General features: G+C 47.6%; 1 protein-coding gene across 8 annotated transcripts in view; it reads right to left on the minus strand.

The window, feature by feature from the left end:
• LOC106570261 (receptor-type tyrosine-protein phosphatase U) overlaps positions 1-19,398 on the minus strand; it is a 326,028-nt gene that overhangs the window by 90,625 nt on the left and 216,005 nt on the right. For all 8 annotated transcript variants that reach the window (XM_014142386.3, XM_014142381.3, XM_014142384.3 and 5 more), the window contains exons 6-10: positions 18,489-18,660; positions 8,966-9,144; positions 8,623-8,737; positions 2,813-3,133; positions 833-942 (exon numbers count right to left, since the gene is read on the minus strand). In XM_014142386.3, coding sequence (XP_013997861.1) covers positions 833-942; positions 2,813-3,133; positions 8,623-8,737; positions 8,966-9,144; positions 18,489-18,660 — 897 coding nt within the window. The remainder of the gene's footprint in view (positions 1-832; positions 943-2,812; positions 3,134-8,622; positions 8,738-8,965; positions 9,145-18,488; positions 18,661-19,398) is intronic.

Below are 19,398 nucleotides of genomic sequence, written 5' to 3' on the forward strand. Positions count from 1 at the left end.
ACACCTTTCCTTCATTCAGCTGTGTCACCGCAGCCTGCCTGTAAGCTCTAAGAGTTGGCTACAGAGGCCTGTGTCGGAGGTGACCAGGGATATATATACACAAAAATGTATTATAATTAGAAGCATTTAAAGTTGCCCCCCCATGTGAAAGTGTCTCTTAGAGAAATAAGTAATTATACTGCTTGTCTATATATAATTGCAGGGCTGCAGTCAGAGGCTCAGCTCGTCTCATTAGCATAGGAACATATACGGAGGCCTGAACTGGGGACGGGGGGCGTGGGGACGGGGGGGGGGGACGGGGGGGGGGGGAAATACATTCCCTATTAATGACCAGGGCAGATATAAACTGTATTGCACGGGTAGGCAACTCGATTCAGATTCTGATTATTGTTGAAGAGGATGGTCGGGGGGCCGGAACATTATTTATAATCATTTGTACACTGCAAATTGACCACAACTAAGTGCAAAAAAAGACTGTATTTCAAAATAACTATCATTTAATACATTGATTACATTGAGACATGATCACATCTCTTTTTTTATTCATGGAAATACTCGAACAGATTTCCTTAATTAAATACATTTTTAGCTGAATTCCTAGTGATTTGAGTATTTTTGGACCAAAAAATTTACTAAAATTATAACAAAAACACAACAACACAGTGATCTGTGTCAAGTTGAAGGAAATTAGTGATAGAGATAAATATCAGTAAAATAAAGACAAAAATATGAATAGGGGAGAAAAAGAAAGATAGAGATCAAGATTGAGTCTGAGATAGATATGTGATCGCAAAAAGGTAGACAGACGGAAAGTTGAAGGCATGTTCCATACCTCATACTGTGTGATGACCCCATTGGGCTCCACAGGCTCCTCCCACTTCAGAAAGATCATATCGTCCAATGGGGTGAAGGTCAGTGACTCTGGGGCAACGCCACCAGGAACTGGAAGAGAAAACACAACATAAACATTCTGAGAACTCGCAGTTTATTGCATAGGGGGCCCTATGGGAAGGAAGTGATTACGGATATCTGGTTTCCAACCCTAAAGACAGGCAAATCGAATTGAGGACCAGAAGATTTGGGGAGTGTGTGCCTGCGTGGAAGATTGCATGTGTGTTTGTGTGTACATCTGAGTCTGATTGAAAGATGTCGCTGCTACAGTTCATGCAGGTTTCTTCAACTAACAAGCTCCGCTGACTGTCTTGCTGTCTGTCTGGCTCTAAGGCTGTGGCTCAGATGGGTAAAGTCTAGAGCACTGCCTTGTGGCTGACAGTTAAACCTGCTCTGTCCTCTCTCTCTCTCTCTCTCTCTCTCTCTCTCTCTACAACAGACCTGAGAGGAACACAATGGCCGCAGTGTAATGGCAGGGCCAAGCAGGGAAATGGGCATCCAAACAAGAAACCCAACTGAGTCTGAGACTTTGTCTGAGACAGGGACTCTTGTTTTAACATGGGGATTAGGGACTAGCAGTCAATGGATCTAATAGAGGCCTGTAAAATCAGGGCATTATTATCAGGGTATTATTCACGAGGCCGTGCATATGTTGAAGACACAGTTGATAGGTTCAGGGACAGAGTTGGGAAAGTTCAACAAGCCCTAGAGATGAATAATGGCTTGTGGTTGTCTGGGACTCATGAACTCTGGGTTGAATCTGTGCATCCGTACGTGTGGGTTTGTGCCAAAAAAACAGATGTAATTTTATTAGATCTCCCTGTAGTCTTTTTCATTATTTTCTCTTGCCCAAAGAGAGCTCTGGAAGGTGAAGATAGTGGAGAGTCTCTCTCTCTCTCTCCCCCTCTCCCTCCCTCTCTCTCCAAGTGCTGCTGTTCAAATGACTATGAAATATATTACATTATATTGCAGGAGCGCATTGTCCTCAAACTCATGGGAGGACCTTGCAATTTGGAGGTTTCCAAACGCAGCCAATTTCATACTCATAAAATATATTGTACTGTAACCTTGCTCGCTCTCTCTTTCTCTCCGTCTCTCTGTCTTTCTCTCTTTCTCTCCTCTCTCATGGGTGAAGAACTGCTGTGAGCAATGTTTCATTGTCTCTCTCTCTTTCTCTCCTCTCTCTCATGGGTCAAGAACTGCTGTGAGCAATGTTTCATTGCATAGTACATTTTCTCTGACCTACATCTTCAATCCATCTAGGGGAAATGTATATTAAAATGTGCTTAATCCACTGTTGTATACAGGAACGTGTTAGGATAAAAAACAAGCAAAATAATTTCACCATTTCGCTGGTGGCCATGACTCTGACTGACTGATTAATTTTTAATCTGCTTTCATTTAAAAGGCTTATCTTCCATTTAGTTATGCTGATCCTGCTTATTTTGCAAGTCAATATGTGTTTTTTCGCCCTCTTACTGTATTTAGTCACTGGAGGCAGGATAACTTAGTGTACCCAGCACACAATCATAGTGTACCCAGCACACAATAATACAATACTTATATGCCTACTTCAAGCTACTCAGTGAGGAAAGTATAGTCGGTTGTACAACCTTGATTATATAGAAAGTAATAACAATATTTTTATATCTATCAAACCACTGTAAAAATGCCAATCAATGAATTGGGTCCTGCCACTTAAATTGGATCTGATTCCACTACTCAATACATTGTTATGTAGGTTAGTCACTGCATTGACCACTACTGGGTCCAACACTCTGGGTTTCATATCAATTACAATGCATTCTAGGTAATAAAGTCCACTCACTGTCCTCCTCGGTCTGGAAGGTGACCTCTCTGCTCATCTTCTTGACCTAGACTATAACTTTACAATGCATGTTGGGTAATAGAGTCCACTTACTGTCCTCCTCAGTTTGAAAGGTGACCTCTCTGCTCTCCTTCTTGCCTTCTGGGTTTTCCAGCGCCAGCCGGACGTGGACGGATCGGAATGGGGGCAGGTCCCTCAGGGTGAAGTGTGATTGGTTCCTCTCCACAGAGAGACACTCCCTCACTGTGGCGTTGTTCCCTGCGCTGCCCCCTGCAGGCGTGGAGTAGCGGTAGCAGAGAGAGACAGAGTAGGTATGGCAGCGTGTCAGGTTGTAGCCCATAGGTTCCCACTGTAAGGTTAGTTGACGAGGCTGAATCTCTGTCGCTGTGAGGCCTCGCAATGCACGCATAGGCTCTGATGGAGAGATGGAGGGAGGAGAGAGGGAGGGGGAGATGGAAGGGAAGAGGGGTGGGTGGGAGAGCGAGCCAGAGGGAGAGAAAGAAAGAGAGACAGAGAAAGAAAGAAAGACAGTGTGAGATGGAGTGATGAAGAAAAATAGAAAGATAAGGAGAAATAGACAGACGGTTGGTTAGATGATTACTTTCTAAACTCACCACAGGAAACTGGATAAAGATTAAAAACACCCTGGAGAGACTGGGAAGAAGGGAGGAGAAGGGAGCGATGTACAACAATAACACATTATTAATATAATCTCACGCATCCTTTAATTCTTACAGAGCACAGGCTGCTCAGCTCCAGATCCAAAGGCGATGCCCTATTAGCTGAGATGATGGGATATGGAACTTGCTAATTACTGATGCCATGTGTGAGACTGGGGTGACGGTTCCCTGTGTCCCTGTCATGATGATGTCCAACAGGACCATATCTGCCAGACTGCAGTCACAGATGCTGCTAAGGTAGAACCTATTCCCTCCAATAGTGCACTACTGGGACCTGGTCAAAAGAAGAGCACTATATGCCATGTGGGATGAAGATGAGAACCCCATTAGGAAGGCTGCTCTATGAAATCATGGCTCATTATTAGATTAATCACACTACCACCCACCCAGGCTGCCCTCGCCGTCTCTGTCTGTTTGTCTGTCCAGCAGCACACCCCCTCGCAGCCCACACAAACACCACGGCAGCCTACAGACATCCAGGCCCACAGACTCAGGTTGATGAGACTAATCAAAGGGACAAGCCAGGGGCGGGAGAGAGAGGAGGGTGGACGGAGGGGTGGATGGCGTGGAGGGGTATGTCAGACTGGTTGTCAGCCCCCTTCTGGGCTCTGCTGGCTCCAGCTCATCTCCTCTCTCCTTCCATCTTCCTCCTTTTCCCTCTCGTCATAAACCATGTCAGTGAACTAACAAAGAGGACATCTTCTCACCAGGGGTCAACTGTTGTTATGAACACAATCAGCCTCGCTCTACTCCGACCTACAGGTCACACGGTGTTACAGATACAATCACAGCGTCAGGAGGGAGAGGAAGGAGGGAGGGATGGATGGAGGAGAGGTCTGGCAGTGCCAGTTGGACCCATCATTGAGTCACTGTCATGGGTTAAGAGAGGTTAAAGCCTCTGACGTTTGTAGGAAGAAGCTGGGTGATACACATCTATGCCCCCAGGGGGGAGAGATGGAGGGAGGGAACGGTCTAGTCATGTCATGTCAGGAAAAAAAATCAGCCTGTTTCCAATTTGCCCAATGTGCCTCCCCAAAAGACCAAAGATTGCAGCCAGAGATGTTGTACTCTTCTTTGTTCTCCTGCAATGAGTGAGGTAAACTGGTGACATGTCTGAAATACACACTGAGAATAATTTATTAGAATATCAGACGTTAGTATTCAAATACTAGTGTGAGTATTCATTTTTGCTAGCTAGCTAGCTTATCTAGGCTACTCCAGTCAAGACAGGCACTGTTATATGGGATGATTAATAACGTGGCTGCTACAAGTTAGGTAGTCTTGGCTGTAGCCGAGTAGCATCTCTCTCTCTGCCTCCATCTACTCGCTCCCATTTCACCGGCACGGAACCTCCACAGCTGTAGCAATAGAGCCTCAGCCTCTCCCTCGCACAGCATTGCTCAGGTTAAAAACGTAACTTTAAAAAGCACATGTATTTCGAATATCCGTCAAAAATTCATGATACTATTCGAATAGTGAAATTATTTCATACCCCGATTGCTATTCTACATCATTTAAAACTTGAGAAGGATTCATCAAAAGCCTTCTTTCTGGGGACGTAGGTGTATTGAAACATATTCTAAAAAAAGCACCAGATTAACTGAAGGTAATTGGATGAACATGTTCTTCAGGCAAGGGCTGATGTCGTTTCCTGTTTCTAGCCCAAAACGTTCTGTGCTGGACAGGAAGAGGGGATATGAGACAGCTTGATCTAGAGCATGAGTGTCCAATCCAGCCCGCGGGTAGTTATATATATTTTACTCTATATTTATTTTATTTTATATATCTACACAGTGCATTTGGAAAGTATTCAGACCCTTTCACATTTTGTTACTTTTACAGCCTTATTCTAAAATTAATAATAATTTAAAAAAAACTCAATATACTCACAATACCCCATAATAACAAAGCAAAAACAGTTTTGGGGAGAATTTTTGCAAATGTATATACATTTTTTAACTGAAATATAACAGTTACATAAGTATTCAGACCCTTTACTCAGTACTTTGTTGAAGAACCTTCGGCAGTGATTACAGCATTGAGTCTTCTGGGGAATGACGCTACAAGCTTGACACACCTGTATTTGGGGAGTTTCTCCCATTCTTCTACGCAGATATTCTCAAGGTTGGACGGGGAGCGTCGCTGCACAGCTATTTCCAGGTCTGTCCGGAGTTGTTCGATGGGGTTCAAATCCAGGCTCTGGCTGTGCCACTCAAGGACATTCAGAGACTTGTCCCAAAGCCACTCCTGCGTTGTCTTGGCTGTGTGCTTAGGGTTGTTGTCCTGTTGGAAGGTGAACTTTCGCCCCAGTCTGTGGTCCTAAGCACTCTGGGGAAGGTTTTCATCAAGGTTCATCTTTCCCTCGATCCTGACTCTTCTCCCAGTCCCTGTCACTGAAAAACATCCCCACAGCATGACGCTGCCACCAAAATGCTTCACTGTAGGGATGGTGCCAGGTTTCCTCCAGATGTGATGCATGGCATTCAGTCCAAAGAGTTAAATCTTGGTTTCATCAGACCAGAGAATCTTGTTTCTCATGGTCTGAGATTCCCTTAGGTGCCTTTTGGCAAACTCCAAGTGGGCTGTCGTGTGCCTTTTACTGAATAGTGGCTTCAATCTGGCCACTCTACCATAAAGGCCTGGAAGGTTCCAGGAACTCTGGTGCTGTCTGAGTGACCATCGGGGTCTTGGTCACCACACTGACCAAGGCCCTTCTACCCCTATATAGACAGGTGTGTGCCTTTCTAAATCATATCCAATCAATTGAATTTACCACAGGTGGCCTCCAAGTTGTAGAAACATCTCAAGAATTATCAATGGAAACAGGATGGACCTGAGCTAAATTTCAAGCCTCATAGCAAAGACTCCAAATACTTATGTAAATAAGGTATTTCTGTTTTGGATTTTTTTATTCATTTGCAAACATTTCTAAAAACCTGTTTTCGCTTTGGCATTATGGGGTATTGTGTGTAGATTGATGAGGAAAATGTTTTATTTAATCATTTTAGAATAAGGCTGTAACGTAACAAAATGTGGAAAAAGTCAAGGGGTCTGAATAGTTTCCGATTGCACTGTATATATTTACAATACCAGTCAAATGTTTGGACACACCTACTCATTCAAGGGTTTGTCTTAATTTTTACTATTTTCTACATTGTAAAATAATAGTAAAGACATCACAACTATGAACTAACACATATGAAATCATGTGGTAACCAAAAAAGTGTTAAACAAATCCAAATACATTTCATATTTGAGATTCTTCAAAGTAGCCACCCTTTGCCTTGATGACAGCTTTGCACACTCTTGGCACTGTCTCAACAAGCTTTATGAGGAATGCTTTTCCAACAGTCTTTAAGGAGTTCCCACATATGCTGAGCACTTGATGGCTGCTTTTTCTTCACTCTGCGGTCCAACTCATCTCAATTGGGTTGAGGTCAGGTGATTATGGAGGCCAGGCCATCTGATGTAGCACTCCATCACTCTCCTTCTTGATCAAATTGTCCTTACGCAGCCTGGAGGTGTGTCTTGGGTCATTGTCCTATTGAAAAACAAATGATAGTCCCACGAAGAACAAACCAGATGGGATGGCGTATCACTGCAGAATGCTGTGGTAGCCATGCAGGTTAAGTGTGCCTTGAATTCTAAATAAATCACTTACAGTGTCACCAGCAAAGCACCTCCACACCATCACACCATCAAGCCTCCTCCTCCATGCTTTACGGTGGGAAGCACACATGTGGAAATCATCCATTCAGCTACTCTGCGTCTCACAAAGCAACAGCGGTTGGAACCAAAATCTCAGTGTGATGTGACAAGGTAGGGTTGATATACAGAAGATAGCCCTATTTGATAAAATACCAAGTCCATATTATGGCAAGAACAGCTCAAATAAGCAAAGAGAAACGACAGTCCATTATTACTTTAAGACATGAAGGTCAGTCAATGCGGAAAATTTCAAGAACTTTGAAAGTTTCTTCAAGTGCAGTTGGACCGCAGAGTGAAGGAAAAGCAGCCAACAAGTGTTCAGCATACAGTATATGGGAACTCCTTCAAGACTGTTGGAAAAGCATTCCAGGTGACTACCTCATGAAGCTGGTAGAGACAATGCCAAGAGTGTGCAAAGCTGTCATCAAGGCATAGGGTGGCTACTTTGAAGAATCTAAAATCTAAAATATATTTTGATTTGTTTAGCACTTTTTTGGTTACTACATGATTCCATATGTGTTATTTCATAGTTTTGATGTCTTCACATCATTCAATGTAGAAAATAGTATAAATAAAGAAAAACCCTTGAATGAGTAGGTGTGTCCAAATATTTGATTGGTACTGTATATTAGACAACGAACTCAATATGCTTTAAAATATACTTTAAAATGTATTACATTCATACAGTTTCTTGACTGTTCAGCTTGCTAATAATCACATTGAAAATTCCCAAAACAATGGATAGAGGACTATTTTGGTAAAATTTTGACAGCAAAGAAATATAACCAATATCCAGTGCGGCCCTCCGGACCTCGTTGAAGACTGAATGTGGCCCCCGGGGTAAAATGAGTTTGACACCCCTGATCTAGAGCATGTAGTGTCACTGCTCTTTGCGCTCTCTTCCCAGATAGCGAGGCTCACATCTGGGCATGGGGAGCAGACAGGAGGTGGGCGACTGGAGCCTCATGACAGGAGGGATCAGAGACTATGATAGATGACAAGGCGTCATGCCGGTCCACTTGACACATCTACAGAGAGCTGTTTCATAAAGATAAGCACTGAGTGCTGGGGAGGGTAAGTGCAGATAAGTGTGTGTGTGTGTGTGTGTGTGTGTGTGTGTGTGTGTGTGTGTGTGTGTGTGTGTGTGTGTGTGTGTGTGTGTGTGTGTGTGTGTGTGTGTGTGTGTGAGGGGGAGTTTAGCACATGTAAGTGTCAGAGAGTAGGCTGCAGGTTGTTCATTCTACTGTATAATTAAAAAAATATATTTTTTTTTATTTAACCTTTATTTAACTAGGCAAGTCAGTTAAGAACAAATTCTTAGTTGTGTACCTGTACATGCATACACACTGGCTTCTAAAGAGGTACCTACATATATATCAGCCACTGAGCACTGTAATCCACACACATCCTCTCAACCGGTGGACAGCAGGCCATTAGAGTATGTGTTTGAATGTTGTTGTCCTTCTGAACAGAAGCTAGGTTTGGGTTTAGACCTGTTCATCCCCCTTAACTCACCTGCACACTTGGTTCTGCTGACCAGGGGGGGTCCAGGCGCCCCTGTGCCTCCCTCCCCTGGCCGGGTTAGTAAAACACTGATACGGTACTCTGTGTCCGGCTCCAGATGCCACACCTTACAATAGAGTAGAGGAGAAACATGTTTTCTTTTATTTAGCAAAGACATGAATTGCATTTAAAATAAAATCAACATTGATGTTTTTGTAATTGAGAGTTATTTAATAACAACCTTTTTTTAAATAAGAACTTGTAATAATTCTTAACAATCAATGATTTTGCACGCAAGCACACACACACACACACACACACACACACACACACTCGCACACACACACACACACACCTTATAAGTGAGCGAGCCCACGCCATGTGTCTCCGACCATGGTGATTGGCTGGCGCGGTACTCGATCTCGCGACGGATCACGGGGCCGTCTCCCACGATGGAGTTGGTGTTGAGTTGGATGATCAGGTAGGTGGGGCCAGCCCGGAGCAGCTGGGGTGGAGCGATGGGGGTGGGGGGCACTGCCAGGGTGAAAGGGGAGAGGGGCGGGTACAGTGTTATACAGAAGAGTTTTGAGTGACTGAGTGAGTGCATGCAAGGGTGTAGTGGAGGGTTAAAAAATGTTTTTATTTTACACATGGTACAGTGTGATGTTGTCATTTACAGTAGTAGAACCTTTTATCTAACACAATATACAGTTAACAAGATAACTGAGACAATGCACTAGTATTACTGTGTCTACAGTTTGTCAACTCCTCGTTTCTATCAGCAATGACATATAATGATAGAAACCCTAATCTATGTAACCCCGCTCATTATAAAAACACCATAGGTTGCTGTCAAATGAACAGAGTGTCACGAATCCCACCGAAGGTGGCTCCCCTGCCTGCTCGGGCGGCGCTCGGCGGTCGTCGTCACCGGCCTACTAGCCGCCGCTGATCCCTTTTTCCTTTTCGTTTGGTATGTCTTATTGTTTGCACCTGTTCCTCATTTGGTTCTCTTGATTTATGGTTATTTAAGCCTGTTTAGCCCGCCCAGGTTTGTGCGGGATTATTTAGCGTCAGAGTGTGTTTTTGTTATTGGATGTGCTGGCGATCGACAAGTGTTATTTTACATGCATTGTCGTGTCTTTGGGGTACCATTAAACTGAAGACATGTTTATCAATTAACTCCCTGTAATTATTATCACGCGATTAAACTGATTAATCGTTTAATTGTAATTAACTAGGAGATTGGGGCACCAAGGAGAATATTCAGATTACAAAGTTATAATTTTCCTAATATAACTTTCCTATATTATAATATAGGCCGATTATCTTCTGGTTTAAATGGTGTATTTTACCTCGCGTTCAGTCTCATTCCAAACGTCGTAAATTGTTGTATCTGCACGAACCCAGTCTTTACTAAAATCATCCATACATCAATTGTCTTAAAATCATTTATTTACTACACTAAGTAATTAACAGAAAACATACAAACAGTAATTATCGTCACAAAGGATTGGTAGAGTAATGTGCCCTAATGGCTAACAGGCATGGCTGGTCTGTTAGACAATGGGTCATAAACGGTCAGCTGAGGAGGTACACAGAGTTCATTAATATTAACAATTGACAATTGAACGCTCACTCATTCGGGAACAATTGCAATCAATACATATTTACGCTCAGTGTGTCGTCGGGATCCTTGTTGGAGCGTCGTTCTGATGGAGAGCTCTCTCTCTCTCTCTCTCTCTCTCTCTCTCTCTCGGTTAGAATGGATCTTTCAAAGCGACATTCATTAATGTCGTTATAGAATGGATGTTTCGTTGGTCTTCGCGTTCGATGATATAATTTACTTAGCTGCAGACTAATAATTAATATCAAAGACTTGCGCTTATTCTGTCAGTATCAATAGTCTAAAAGTTAACCACGTGGTACAGTTCACTTTCAGTAGAGGAATTGGATGGTAAAACCTATTGGCCATGGAGTGGAGGCCTGGTCTGGAGAAATGTAGCTCAGGTTTTTGTGACATTATATGCTAGCTTGAAAAATGGGTGTCTGATTATTTCTGGCTGGGTAGTCTGCTGACATAATCTAATGTTTTGCTTTCGTTGTAAAGCCTTTTTGAAATCGGACAGTGTGGTTAGATTAACGAGAGTCTTGTCTTTAAATAGCTGTAAAATAGTCATATGTTTGAGAAATTGAAGTAATAGCATTTCAAACGTTTTGAAAATCGCGCCACAGGATTCAACTGGCTGTTACGTAGGTGGGACGAATTCGTCCCACCTCGCCCAGAGAGGTTAATACATTTTATACAACCATTATGATGCAAGTCTCAAGCTGAGGCTATTATATAAACAGTTTTATGGTAATATGGCTATATTGTCTCTTCTGAGTATCACAAAATTGTACCAAGCGGACCAGTTCGTAGCTGGATTCTTCACCAATCTTCCATACCTTCTCCAGAACACAAATGTCGCTTGGCTCCCCAATTCTGTGAGTTGGAAGAATTTCCTGTGTCTCTCTATGGGCCATGTGGCCAGAGACTCTCCTGGAATTTTACAACCCTTTCACACAGGGCCTGGGTTGGGGGGAAGGTAGGTTGGGGGATGGTACAAAGGGGAGGGGGTCAACTGTCCTCCCTGTACCAAAAGAGGCCAACGTCATGACAGCATGCTGTGTACCTGTTGTTCTGGGCACTTTGCATTTTTCACGCCGGTTGTGTTGGCGTCGACCGTTTTGTGTTTTATGGAATAAACACAAATTTCCTTACCTCTGCTCTCTGCGCCTGACTCCTACCACCACTCCTAGCAGTTACTGTCAGAATCCCGCACCAGCTATGGAGTCAGCAGGAGCAGCCTCCCCTCCTCTCCCATTGATGGATGAACGGGTCCTCCATCATACCACCATTCTCCACCGAATCGGCTCAGCGATGGATCAGATGATGGAGAGGATGGACCGATGGGAGAGGAGTGGCCTCCCTACCGCATCCCCAGCACAAACTCCCCCCCCACCAGCTACCCCTCCACCGGCGTCCGGACCCGGAGCCTTGCGCCTGGCTCTCCCCAGGGAGTACGATGGAGCGGCGGCTGGGTGCCAGGGGTTCCTGCTACAGTTGGAGTTGTACCTGGCTACCGTTCGTCCGACTCCCTCGGGAGAGGAGAGCGTAAGCGTCCTCGTCTCCTGCTTAACGGGACGTGCCCTGGAGTGGGCCAACGCAGTGTGGTATGGCCCAGACTCGGCAAGGGATCACTACCCCGAGTTCACCTGCCGTTTCCGGGCCGTGTTTGACCACCCAGCAGAGGGCCGGGCGGCGGGTGAACGGCTGTTCCACCTGCGGCAGGAGACGAGGAGCGCACAGGACTTTGCTCTGGAGTTCCGGACCTTGGCTGCTGGAGCGGGGTGGAACGACAGGGCCCTGATGGACCACTATCGGTGTAGCCTCCGGGAGGACGTCCGCCGGGAGCTAGCCTGTCGGGACACTACCCTCTCACTGGATGAACTAATAGACATGTCCATTCGTCTCGACAACCTGCTGGCTGCTTGCGAGCGTCCGGACCGGGCCCTGTTGGTTCCACCTCCAGGTCCTCCAGCTCCCATCCCTATGGAGCTAGGGGGGGCCGCGTCCAGGGGAACCGGAGGAGGAGGCTCCTCCTGTACCCAGTGTGGTTGGAGAGGACACACTACCGACCGGTGCTGGGGGAGCTCCTCTGGGAATCGGGATGGCAGGCGGAGCACTCCTCGTTCACCTCAGGTGAGTAAGCACCAACCTCACCCAGAGCTCCCTGTTGGTCATATGTTCGTTTTAGTAACTTTCCCCTTGTTTTGTCCCTCTTTCCAGCATAAGGCGCTAGTCGATTCAGGCGCAGCTGGAAACTTTATGGATCGTGGGCTCGCATTAAGGCTAGGGATTCCCCTGGTGTCGTTGGACCAACCTTTCCCCGTGCATTCCTTAGATAGCCGACCATTAGGGTCAGGACTGGTCAGGGAGGCCACGGTGCCACTGGACATGGTAACGCAGGGGGATCATGGGGAACGGATTAGTCTCTTCCTCATTGATTCGCCTGCGTTTCCGGTGGTGCTGGGGATTCCCTGGCTGGCCAATCACAATCCTAATATTTCGTGTAGACAGGGGGCTCTCAGAGGGTGGTCAGAGGAGTGCTCAGTCAGGTGTAAGGGAGATTCCATCGGTGCGACGACGGTGGAGAGTCCAGACCAGGTTTCCACTGTGCGCATTCCCTCAGAATATTCCGATTTGGCTATCGCCTTCTGTAAAAAGAGGGCGACCCGATTACCACCTCATCGACGAGGGGATTGCGTGATAAACCTCCAGGTAAACGCTACACTTCCCAGGAGTCACGTGTACCCATTGTCACAGGAGGAAACGTTGGCTATGGAGACATATGTCACGGAATCTCTGAGACAGGGGTACATTCGGCCCTCCATGTCACCCGTCTCCTTGAGTTTCTTTTTCGTGAAGAAAAAGGATGGAGGGCTGCGTCCGTGCATTGATTATCGAGGTCTAAATTCTATCACAGTAGGGTTTAGTTACCCGCTACCTCTCATCGCTACGGCGGTGGAATCATTTCACGGCGCGCGTTTGTTCACGAAACTGGACCTCAGGAGCGCATACAATCTGGTGCGTATCCGGGGAGGAGACGAGTGGAAAACCGCATTCAGTACCACATCGGGCCACTATGAGTACCTCATCATGCCGTACGGGTTAAAGAATGCTCCAGCCATCTTTCAATCCTTTGTTGACGAGATTCTCAGGGACCTGCACGGGCAGGGGGTGGTGGTGTATGTTGATGACATCCTGATCTATTCCGCCACCTGCGCCGCGCATGTCTCCCTGGTGCGCAAGGTGCTTGGGCGACTGCTGGAGAATGACCTGTACGTTAAGGCTGAGAAATGTGAGTTTTTCAAACGAGCCGTTTCCTTCCTGGGGTACCGCATTTCCACCTCGGGGGTGGTGATGGAGGATGACGGCGTTAAAGCCGTGCGTAATTGGCCGACTCCGACCACGGTAAAGGAGGTGCAACGGTTTTTAGGGTTTGCCAATTACTATCGGAGGTTTATCTGGGGCTTTGGTCAAGTTGCTGCTCCCATTACCTCACTGCTGAAGGGGGGTCCGGCGCGCTTGCGCTGGTCAGCAGAGGGGCGAACAGAGCGTTCAGTCGCCTGAAGGAGCTGTTTACCGACGCTCCCGTGCTGGCTCATCCGGACCCCTCTTTGGCATTCATAGTGGAGGTGGACGCGTCCGAGACTGGGGTGGGGGCCGTGCTATCACAGCGCTCGGGCACGCCACCCAAACTCCGCCCGTGCGCCTTCTTTTCTAGGAAGCTCGGGCCGGCGGAGCAGAACTATGACGTGGGGGACCGGGAGTTGTTAGCTGTGGTCAAGGCTCTGAAGGTGTGGAGAGATTGGCTTGAGGGGGCTAAGCACCCTTTCCTCATCTGGACTGACCACCGTAATCTCGAGTACATCCGGGCAGCTAGGAGACTGAATCCGCGTCAGGCCAGGTGGGCCATGTTCTTTACCCGTTTCCGGTTCACGATCTCTTATCGGCCAGGTTCACAGAACACGAAGGCCGACGCACTGTCCCGCCTATATGACACCGAGGAGAGGGCCATCGATCCGGCTCCCATCATTCCAGCGTCGTGCTTGGTAGCTCCGGTGGTATGGGAGTTGGACGCGGAGATCGAGCGGGCGTTACGGTTGGAACCTGCACCATCGCAGTGTCCGGCAGGTGTTCAGTACGTGCCGCTTGGTCTCCGTGATCGATTGATTCGATGGGCCCATAATCTCCCCTCTTCGGGTCACCCTGGGATCGAGAGGACAGTGCGGAACCTGAGGGGAAAGTACTGGTGGCCCACCTTGGGCAAGGACGTGCGGTTGTATGTTTCCTCCTGCTCGGTGTGCGCTCAGAGCAAGGCTCCTCGACACCTGCCTAGAGGGGAATTACACCCCCTCCCCGTTCCACAGCGGCCGTGGTCGCACTTGTCAGTGGACTTCCTCACTGACCTTCCCGTATCTCAGGGGAACACCACTATCCTGGTCGTTGTGGATCGGTTCTCGAAGTCCTGCCATCTCATCCCGTTGCCCGGTCTCCCTACGGCTCTGCAGACTGCGGAGGCCCTGTTTACCCATGTCTTCCGGCACTACGGGGTGCCCGAGGACATTGTTTCTGATCGGGGTCCCCAGTTCATGTCCAGAGTTTGGAGGGCGTTCATGGAACGTTTGGGGGTCTCGGTCAGCCTGACCTCGGGTTTTCACCCCGAAAGTAATGGGCAGGTGGAGAGAGTGAACCAAGAGGTGGGTAGGTTTCTAAGGACGTATTGCCGGGGCTGGCCTAGGGAATGGGCGAGATACGTCCCATGGGCAGAAATAGCCCAAAATTCCCTCCGTCACTCATCGACCAACAGGTCACCGTTCCAGTGCGTGTTGGGCTACCAGCCGGTCCTGGCTCCATGGCACCAGAGCCAGACCGAGGCTCCTGTGGTGGAGGATTGGGTGCAGCGCTCGAAGGACACTTGGAGAGCCGTCCAAGACGCACTCACTAAGGCGAGTGGATCGGGGTCTCTGATCGGGGTCTCACTCACTGCGCTGACCAGCACCGCAGTGAGACCCCTGTGTTTGCACCAGGGGATCGAGTCTGGCTCTCGGCTAGAAACCTGCCCCTCCGCTTGCCCTGCCGGAAGCTGGGCCCACAGTGTGTAGGGCCGTTTAAAGTCCTGAGGAGGATAAACAAGATGTGTTACCGGTTACAACTTCCATCTTACTACCGTATTAACCCCTCGTTTCATGTGTCTCTCCTCAGGCCGGTGGTGGCTGGTCCCATGCAGGAAGGTGAGGTGCCGGAGATTCCTCCACCCCCGCTGGACATTGGGGGGTCCCCGGCGTATAAGATAGCGCCATTCTGGACTCCAGACTTCGGGGGGGGGGGGGGGGCCTACAGTACCTCGTCGACTGGGAGGGGTACGGCGCGGAGGAGAGGTGCTGGGTACCTAGGAAGGACATTTTGGACCCCCCACTACTGAGGGAATTCCACCGCCTTCATGGGGATCGCCCTGCGCCTCGTCCTCCGGGTCGCCCTCGAGGCCGGTGGCGGCGCGCTGCGGGAGCCGCGCGTCAGGAGGGGGGTACTGTCACGAATCCCACCGAAGGTGGCTCCCCTGCCTGCTCGGGCGGCGCTCGGCGGTCGTCGTCACCGGCCTACTAGCCGCCGCTGATCCCTTTTTCCTTTTCGTTTGGTATGTCTTATTGTTTGCACCTGTTCCTCATTTGGTTCTCTTGATTTATGGTTATTTAAGCCTGTTTAGCCCGCCCAGGTTTGTGCGGGATTATTTTGCGTCAGAGTGTGTTTTTGTTATTGGATGTGCTGGCGATCGACAAGTGTTATTTTATATGCACGCTGTGTACCTGTTGTTCTGGGCACTTTGCATTTTTCACGCCGGTTGTGTTGGCGTCGACCGTTTTGTGTTTTATGGAATAAACACACATTTCCTTACCTCTGCTCTCTGCGCCTGACTCCTACCACCACTCCTAGCAGTTACTGACACAGAGATACAAATGAAATACAATGATCCATAGTTGTACGGTTGTTTACCAGTGAGACTAATTAAACCAGTACAATACAGACACGTACAGTCCATCATCACTTTGTGAATTTTTACAGAACGCAAAAAAATAAAATGTCAGAATTGCCATAGAATAAGCAATAATTATCTTCTCTTGCACAGAAAAAAAGGGAAGTCAAGGGTTTTTCATGTTTCGTACATTTCTTGTTTTATAATTTCCCTAGTGTTATTTTTGCTCGGCTAGAGCGTTGACTCACACAATCTTTTAATCACTTTCAGATTATGATTTCCGAGAGGCACTTGAAGGGAAGGGAATGTTTAATTTTCACCATAATGAATGTGAATTATTTGCATGAGTGATTGCGTGAGTAAAGCTGCCTGTCCTTTCAGCGTTAGACAAAGAGACATACACACGCACGCGCACGCACGCACGCACGCACACACACACACACGCACACAAACACACACGACCCTCATCAAGCGAGGACACCTCATTACAGCAACATGTAGAGGGAAAAACAATGTTTACACAATGACACAGAGTAAATGACATATAGATGTAAGAATACATTGTTTCCACGTGTTTCCCCTATATACAGGAGAGATATGAGAGACGTTTTGTTAGTTCAGAACATATTTCCTATGTAAACTCGGCAACAAAAAAAACGTCCCTTTTTCAGGACCCTGTCTTTCAAAAATGATTCGCAAAAATCTAAATAACTTCACATATCTTCATTGTAAAGGGTTTAAACACTGTTTCCCATGCTGACTCTGACTCTGAAAAACACCAAAAGAAATATGGCCAGGGTCCCTGCTCATCTGCGTGAACGTGCCTTAGGAATGCTGCAAGGAGGCATGAGGACTGCAGATGTGGCCAGGGCAATAAATTGTAATGTCCGTACTGTGAGACGCCTAAGACAGCGCTACAGGGAGACAGGACGGACAGTTGATTGTCCTCGCCGTGGCAGACCACGTGTAACAACACCTGCACAGGATCAGTACCTCCAAACATCACACCTGTGGAACAGGTACAGGATGGCAACTACATCCTGTACTGCCCGAGTTACACCAGGAACGCACAATCCCTCCATCAGTGCTCAGACTGTCCGCAATAGGCTGAGAGAGGCTGGACTGAGGGCTTGTAGGCCTGTTGTAAGGCAGGTCCTCACCAGACATCACTGGCAACAACGTCGCCTATGGGCACAAACCCATCGTCGCTGGACCAGACAGGACTGGCAAAAAGTGCTCTTGTCTGAAGAGTCGCGGTTTTGTCTCACCAAGGGTGATGTTCGGATTCGCGTTTATCATTGAAGGAATGAGCGTTACACCGAGGTCTATACTCTGGAGCGGGATCGACTTGGAGGTGGAGGGTCCATCATGGTCTGGGGCGATGTGTCACAGCATCATTGGACTGAGCTTGTTGTCATTGCAGGCAATCTCAACGCTGCGTGTTACAGGGAAGACATCCTCCTCCCTCATGTGGTACCCTTCATGCAGGCTCAAACCTGACATGACCCTCCAGCATGACAATGCCACCAGCCATACTGCTCGTTCTGTGGGTGATTTCCTGAAAGACAGGAATGTCAGTGTTCTGCCATGGCCAGCGAAGAGCCCAAATCTCAATCCCATTGAGCACGTCTGGGATCTGTTGGATCGGAGGGTGAGGGCTAGGGCCATTCCCCCCAGAAATGTCCGGGAACTTGCAGGTGCCTTGGTGGAAGAGTGGGGTAACATCTCACAGCAATAACTGGCAAATCTGGTGCAGTCCATGAGGAGATGCACTGCAGTACTTAATGCAGCTGGTGGCCACACCAGATACTGACTGTTACTTTTGATTTTGACCTCCCCTTTGTTCAGGGACACATTATTCCATTTCTGTTAGTCACATGTCTGTGGTAGTTTATGTCTCAGTTGTTGAATCTTGTTATGTTCATACAAATATTTACACATGTTAAGTTTTCTGAAAATAAACGCAGTTGACAGTGAGAGGACGTTTCTTTTTTTGCTGAGTTCATGTGTGTGTGCATTTTAACATGTGTGTTTGTGCGTGTGTGCGTGTGTGTGATTGACTACGGGTGCCAGTGAGTGAGTGCTTGTGTGCATGTCTCACATTCGGAGAAGCTGTTGGAAGTGGTTGGGTGGGAAAGGAGGTAGAACATACTGTATGGAGGAGGGCGCTAAGAGATCCCAGAATGGTAGCTAGGTGTCATGGTGGGTTGGAGGTGTCATTGGGAAGGTGGTGTGTGGTGCTGTGGTACAGGACTCTTTTCAATCAAAACCTGACTATACGGACTGGCCGTACTATACCTCTGACGATGAGCTCGGCAAAGTTAGACACAGCAGCTCCGCGGGTGGACTCTGTGACGCAGCGATACAGGTCCTGCTCCCCTCTCTCAGCCGCCACCTGGAAGGTGGCCATCAGACGCTTGTGGCTCAGACGCTGGATAGAGGATGCAGCCACAACCACACCGTTACGACGCTGCAGACAGAGAGGGAGCGAGAGAAAGTCACGCTAACTGAGCCATACACAGGTGATCATGTTTACCTGCCACCAAAAACACACAGTCACAGAGAGAGAGAGAGTTAGGTTAGCCAAACTGACCTACATAGACTGTGATGTTTATTATACTGTGTGGCCATGAGATATAGCCCTAAATAATGGGATTGTGAGTGGGAAGGAAGGAAGGAAGGAAGGAAGGAAGGAAGGAAGGAAGGAAGGAAGGAAGGAAGGAAGGAAGGAAGGAAGGAAGGAAGGAAGGAAGGAAGGAAGGAAGGAAGGAAGGAAGGAAGGAAGGAAGGAAGGAAGGAAGGAAGGAAGGAAGGAAGGAAGGAAGGAAGGAAGGAAGGAAGGAAGGAAGGAAGGAAGGAAGGAAGGAAGGAAGGAAGGAAGGAGAGAGAGAGACAGGGAAACGACGAGAGAGAGATTAGGTATCGTGGGAGGTGGAGATAATGAATCAATTCTAAATATCACAGAGACCATCTTGCCATGGTGGGCTGCTGCACGCAAAGATATACACACACACACAGACAACTAGTGCTAATATGTGATCCCTCGATGCACACGAGCGCTCGGATCAACGAGGGGGACAAGAAATCACAACCCGTCGCCTGTCATATACACACACACACTCAAAGCGTGAAGTTTTTCCAGGTGCAGGCTATACGCTGCTCTGCTCTCAGAATAATGTAAGCAGGATGTTATATAAGCTAGCCCGTC

Source organism: Salmo salar, chromosome 14 (genome assembly GCF_965601325.2).
Source record: "Salmo salar chromosome 14, fSalSal1, whole genome shotgun sequence".
Lineage (NCBI taxonomy): Eukaryota > Metazoa > Chordata > Actinopteri > Salmoniformes > Salmonidae > Salmo > Salmo salar.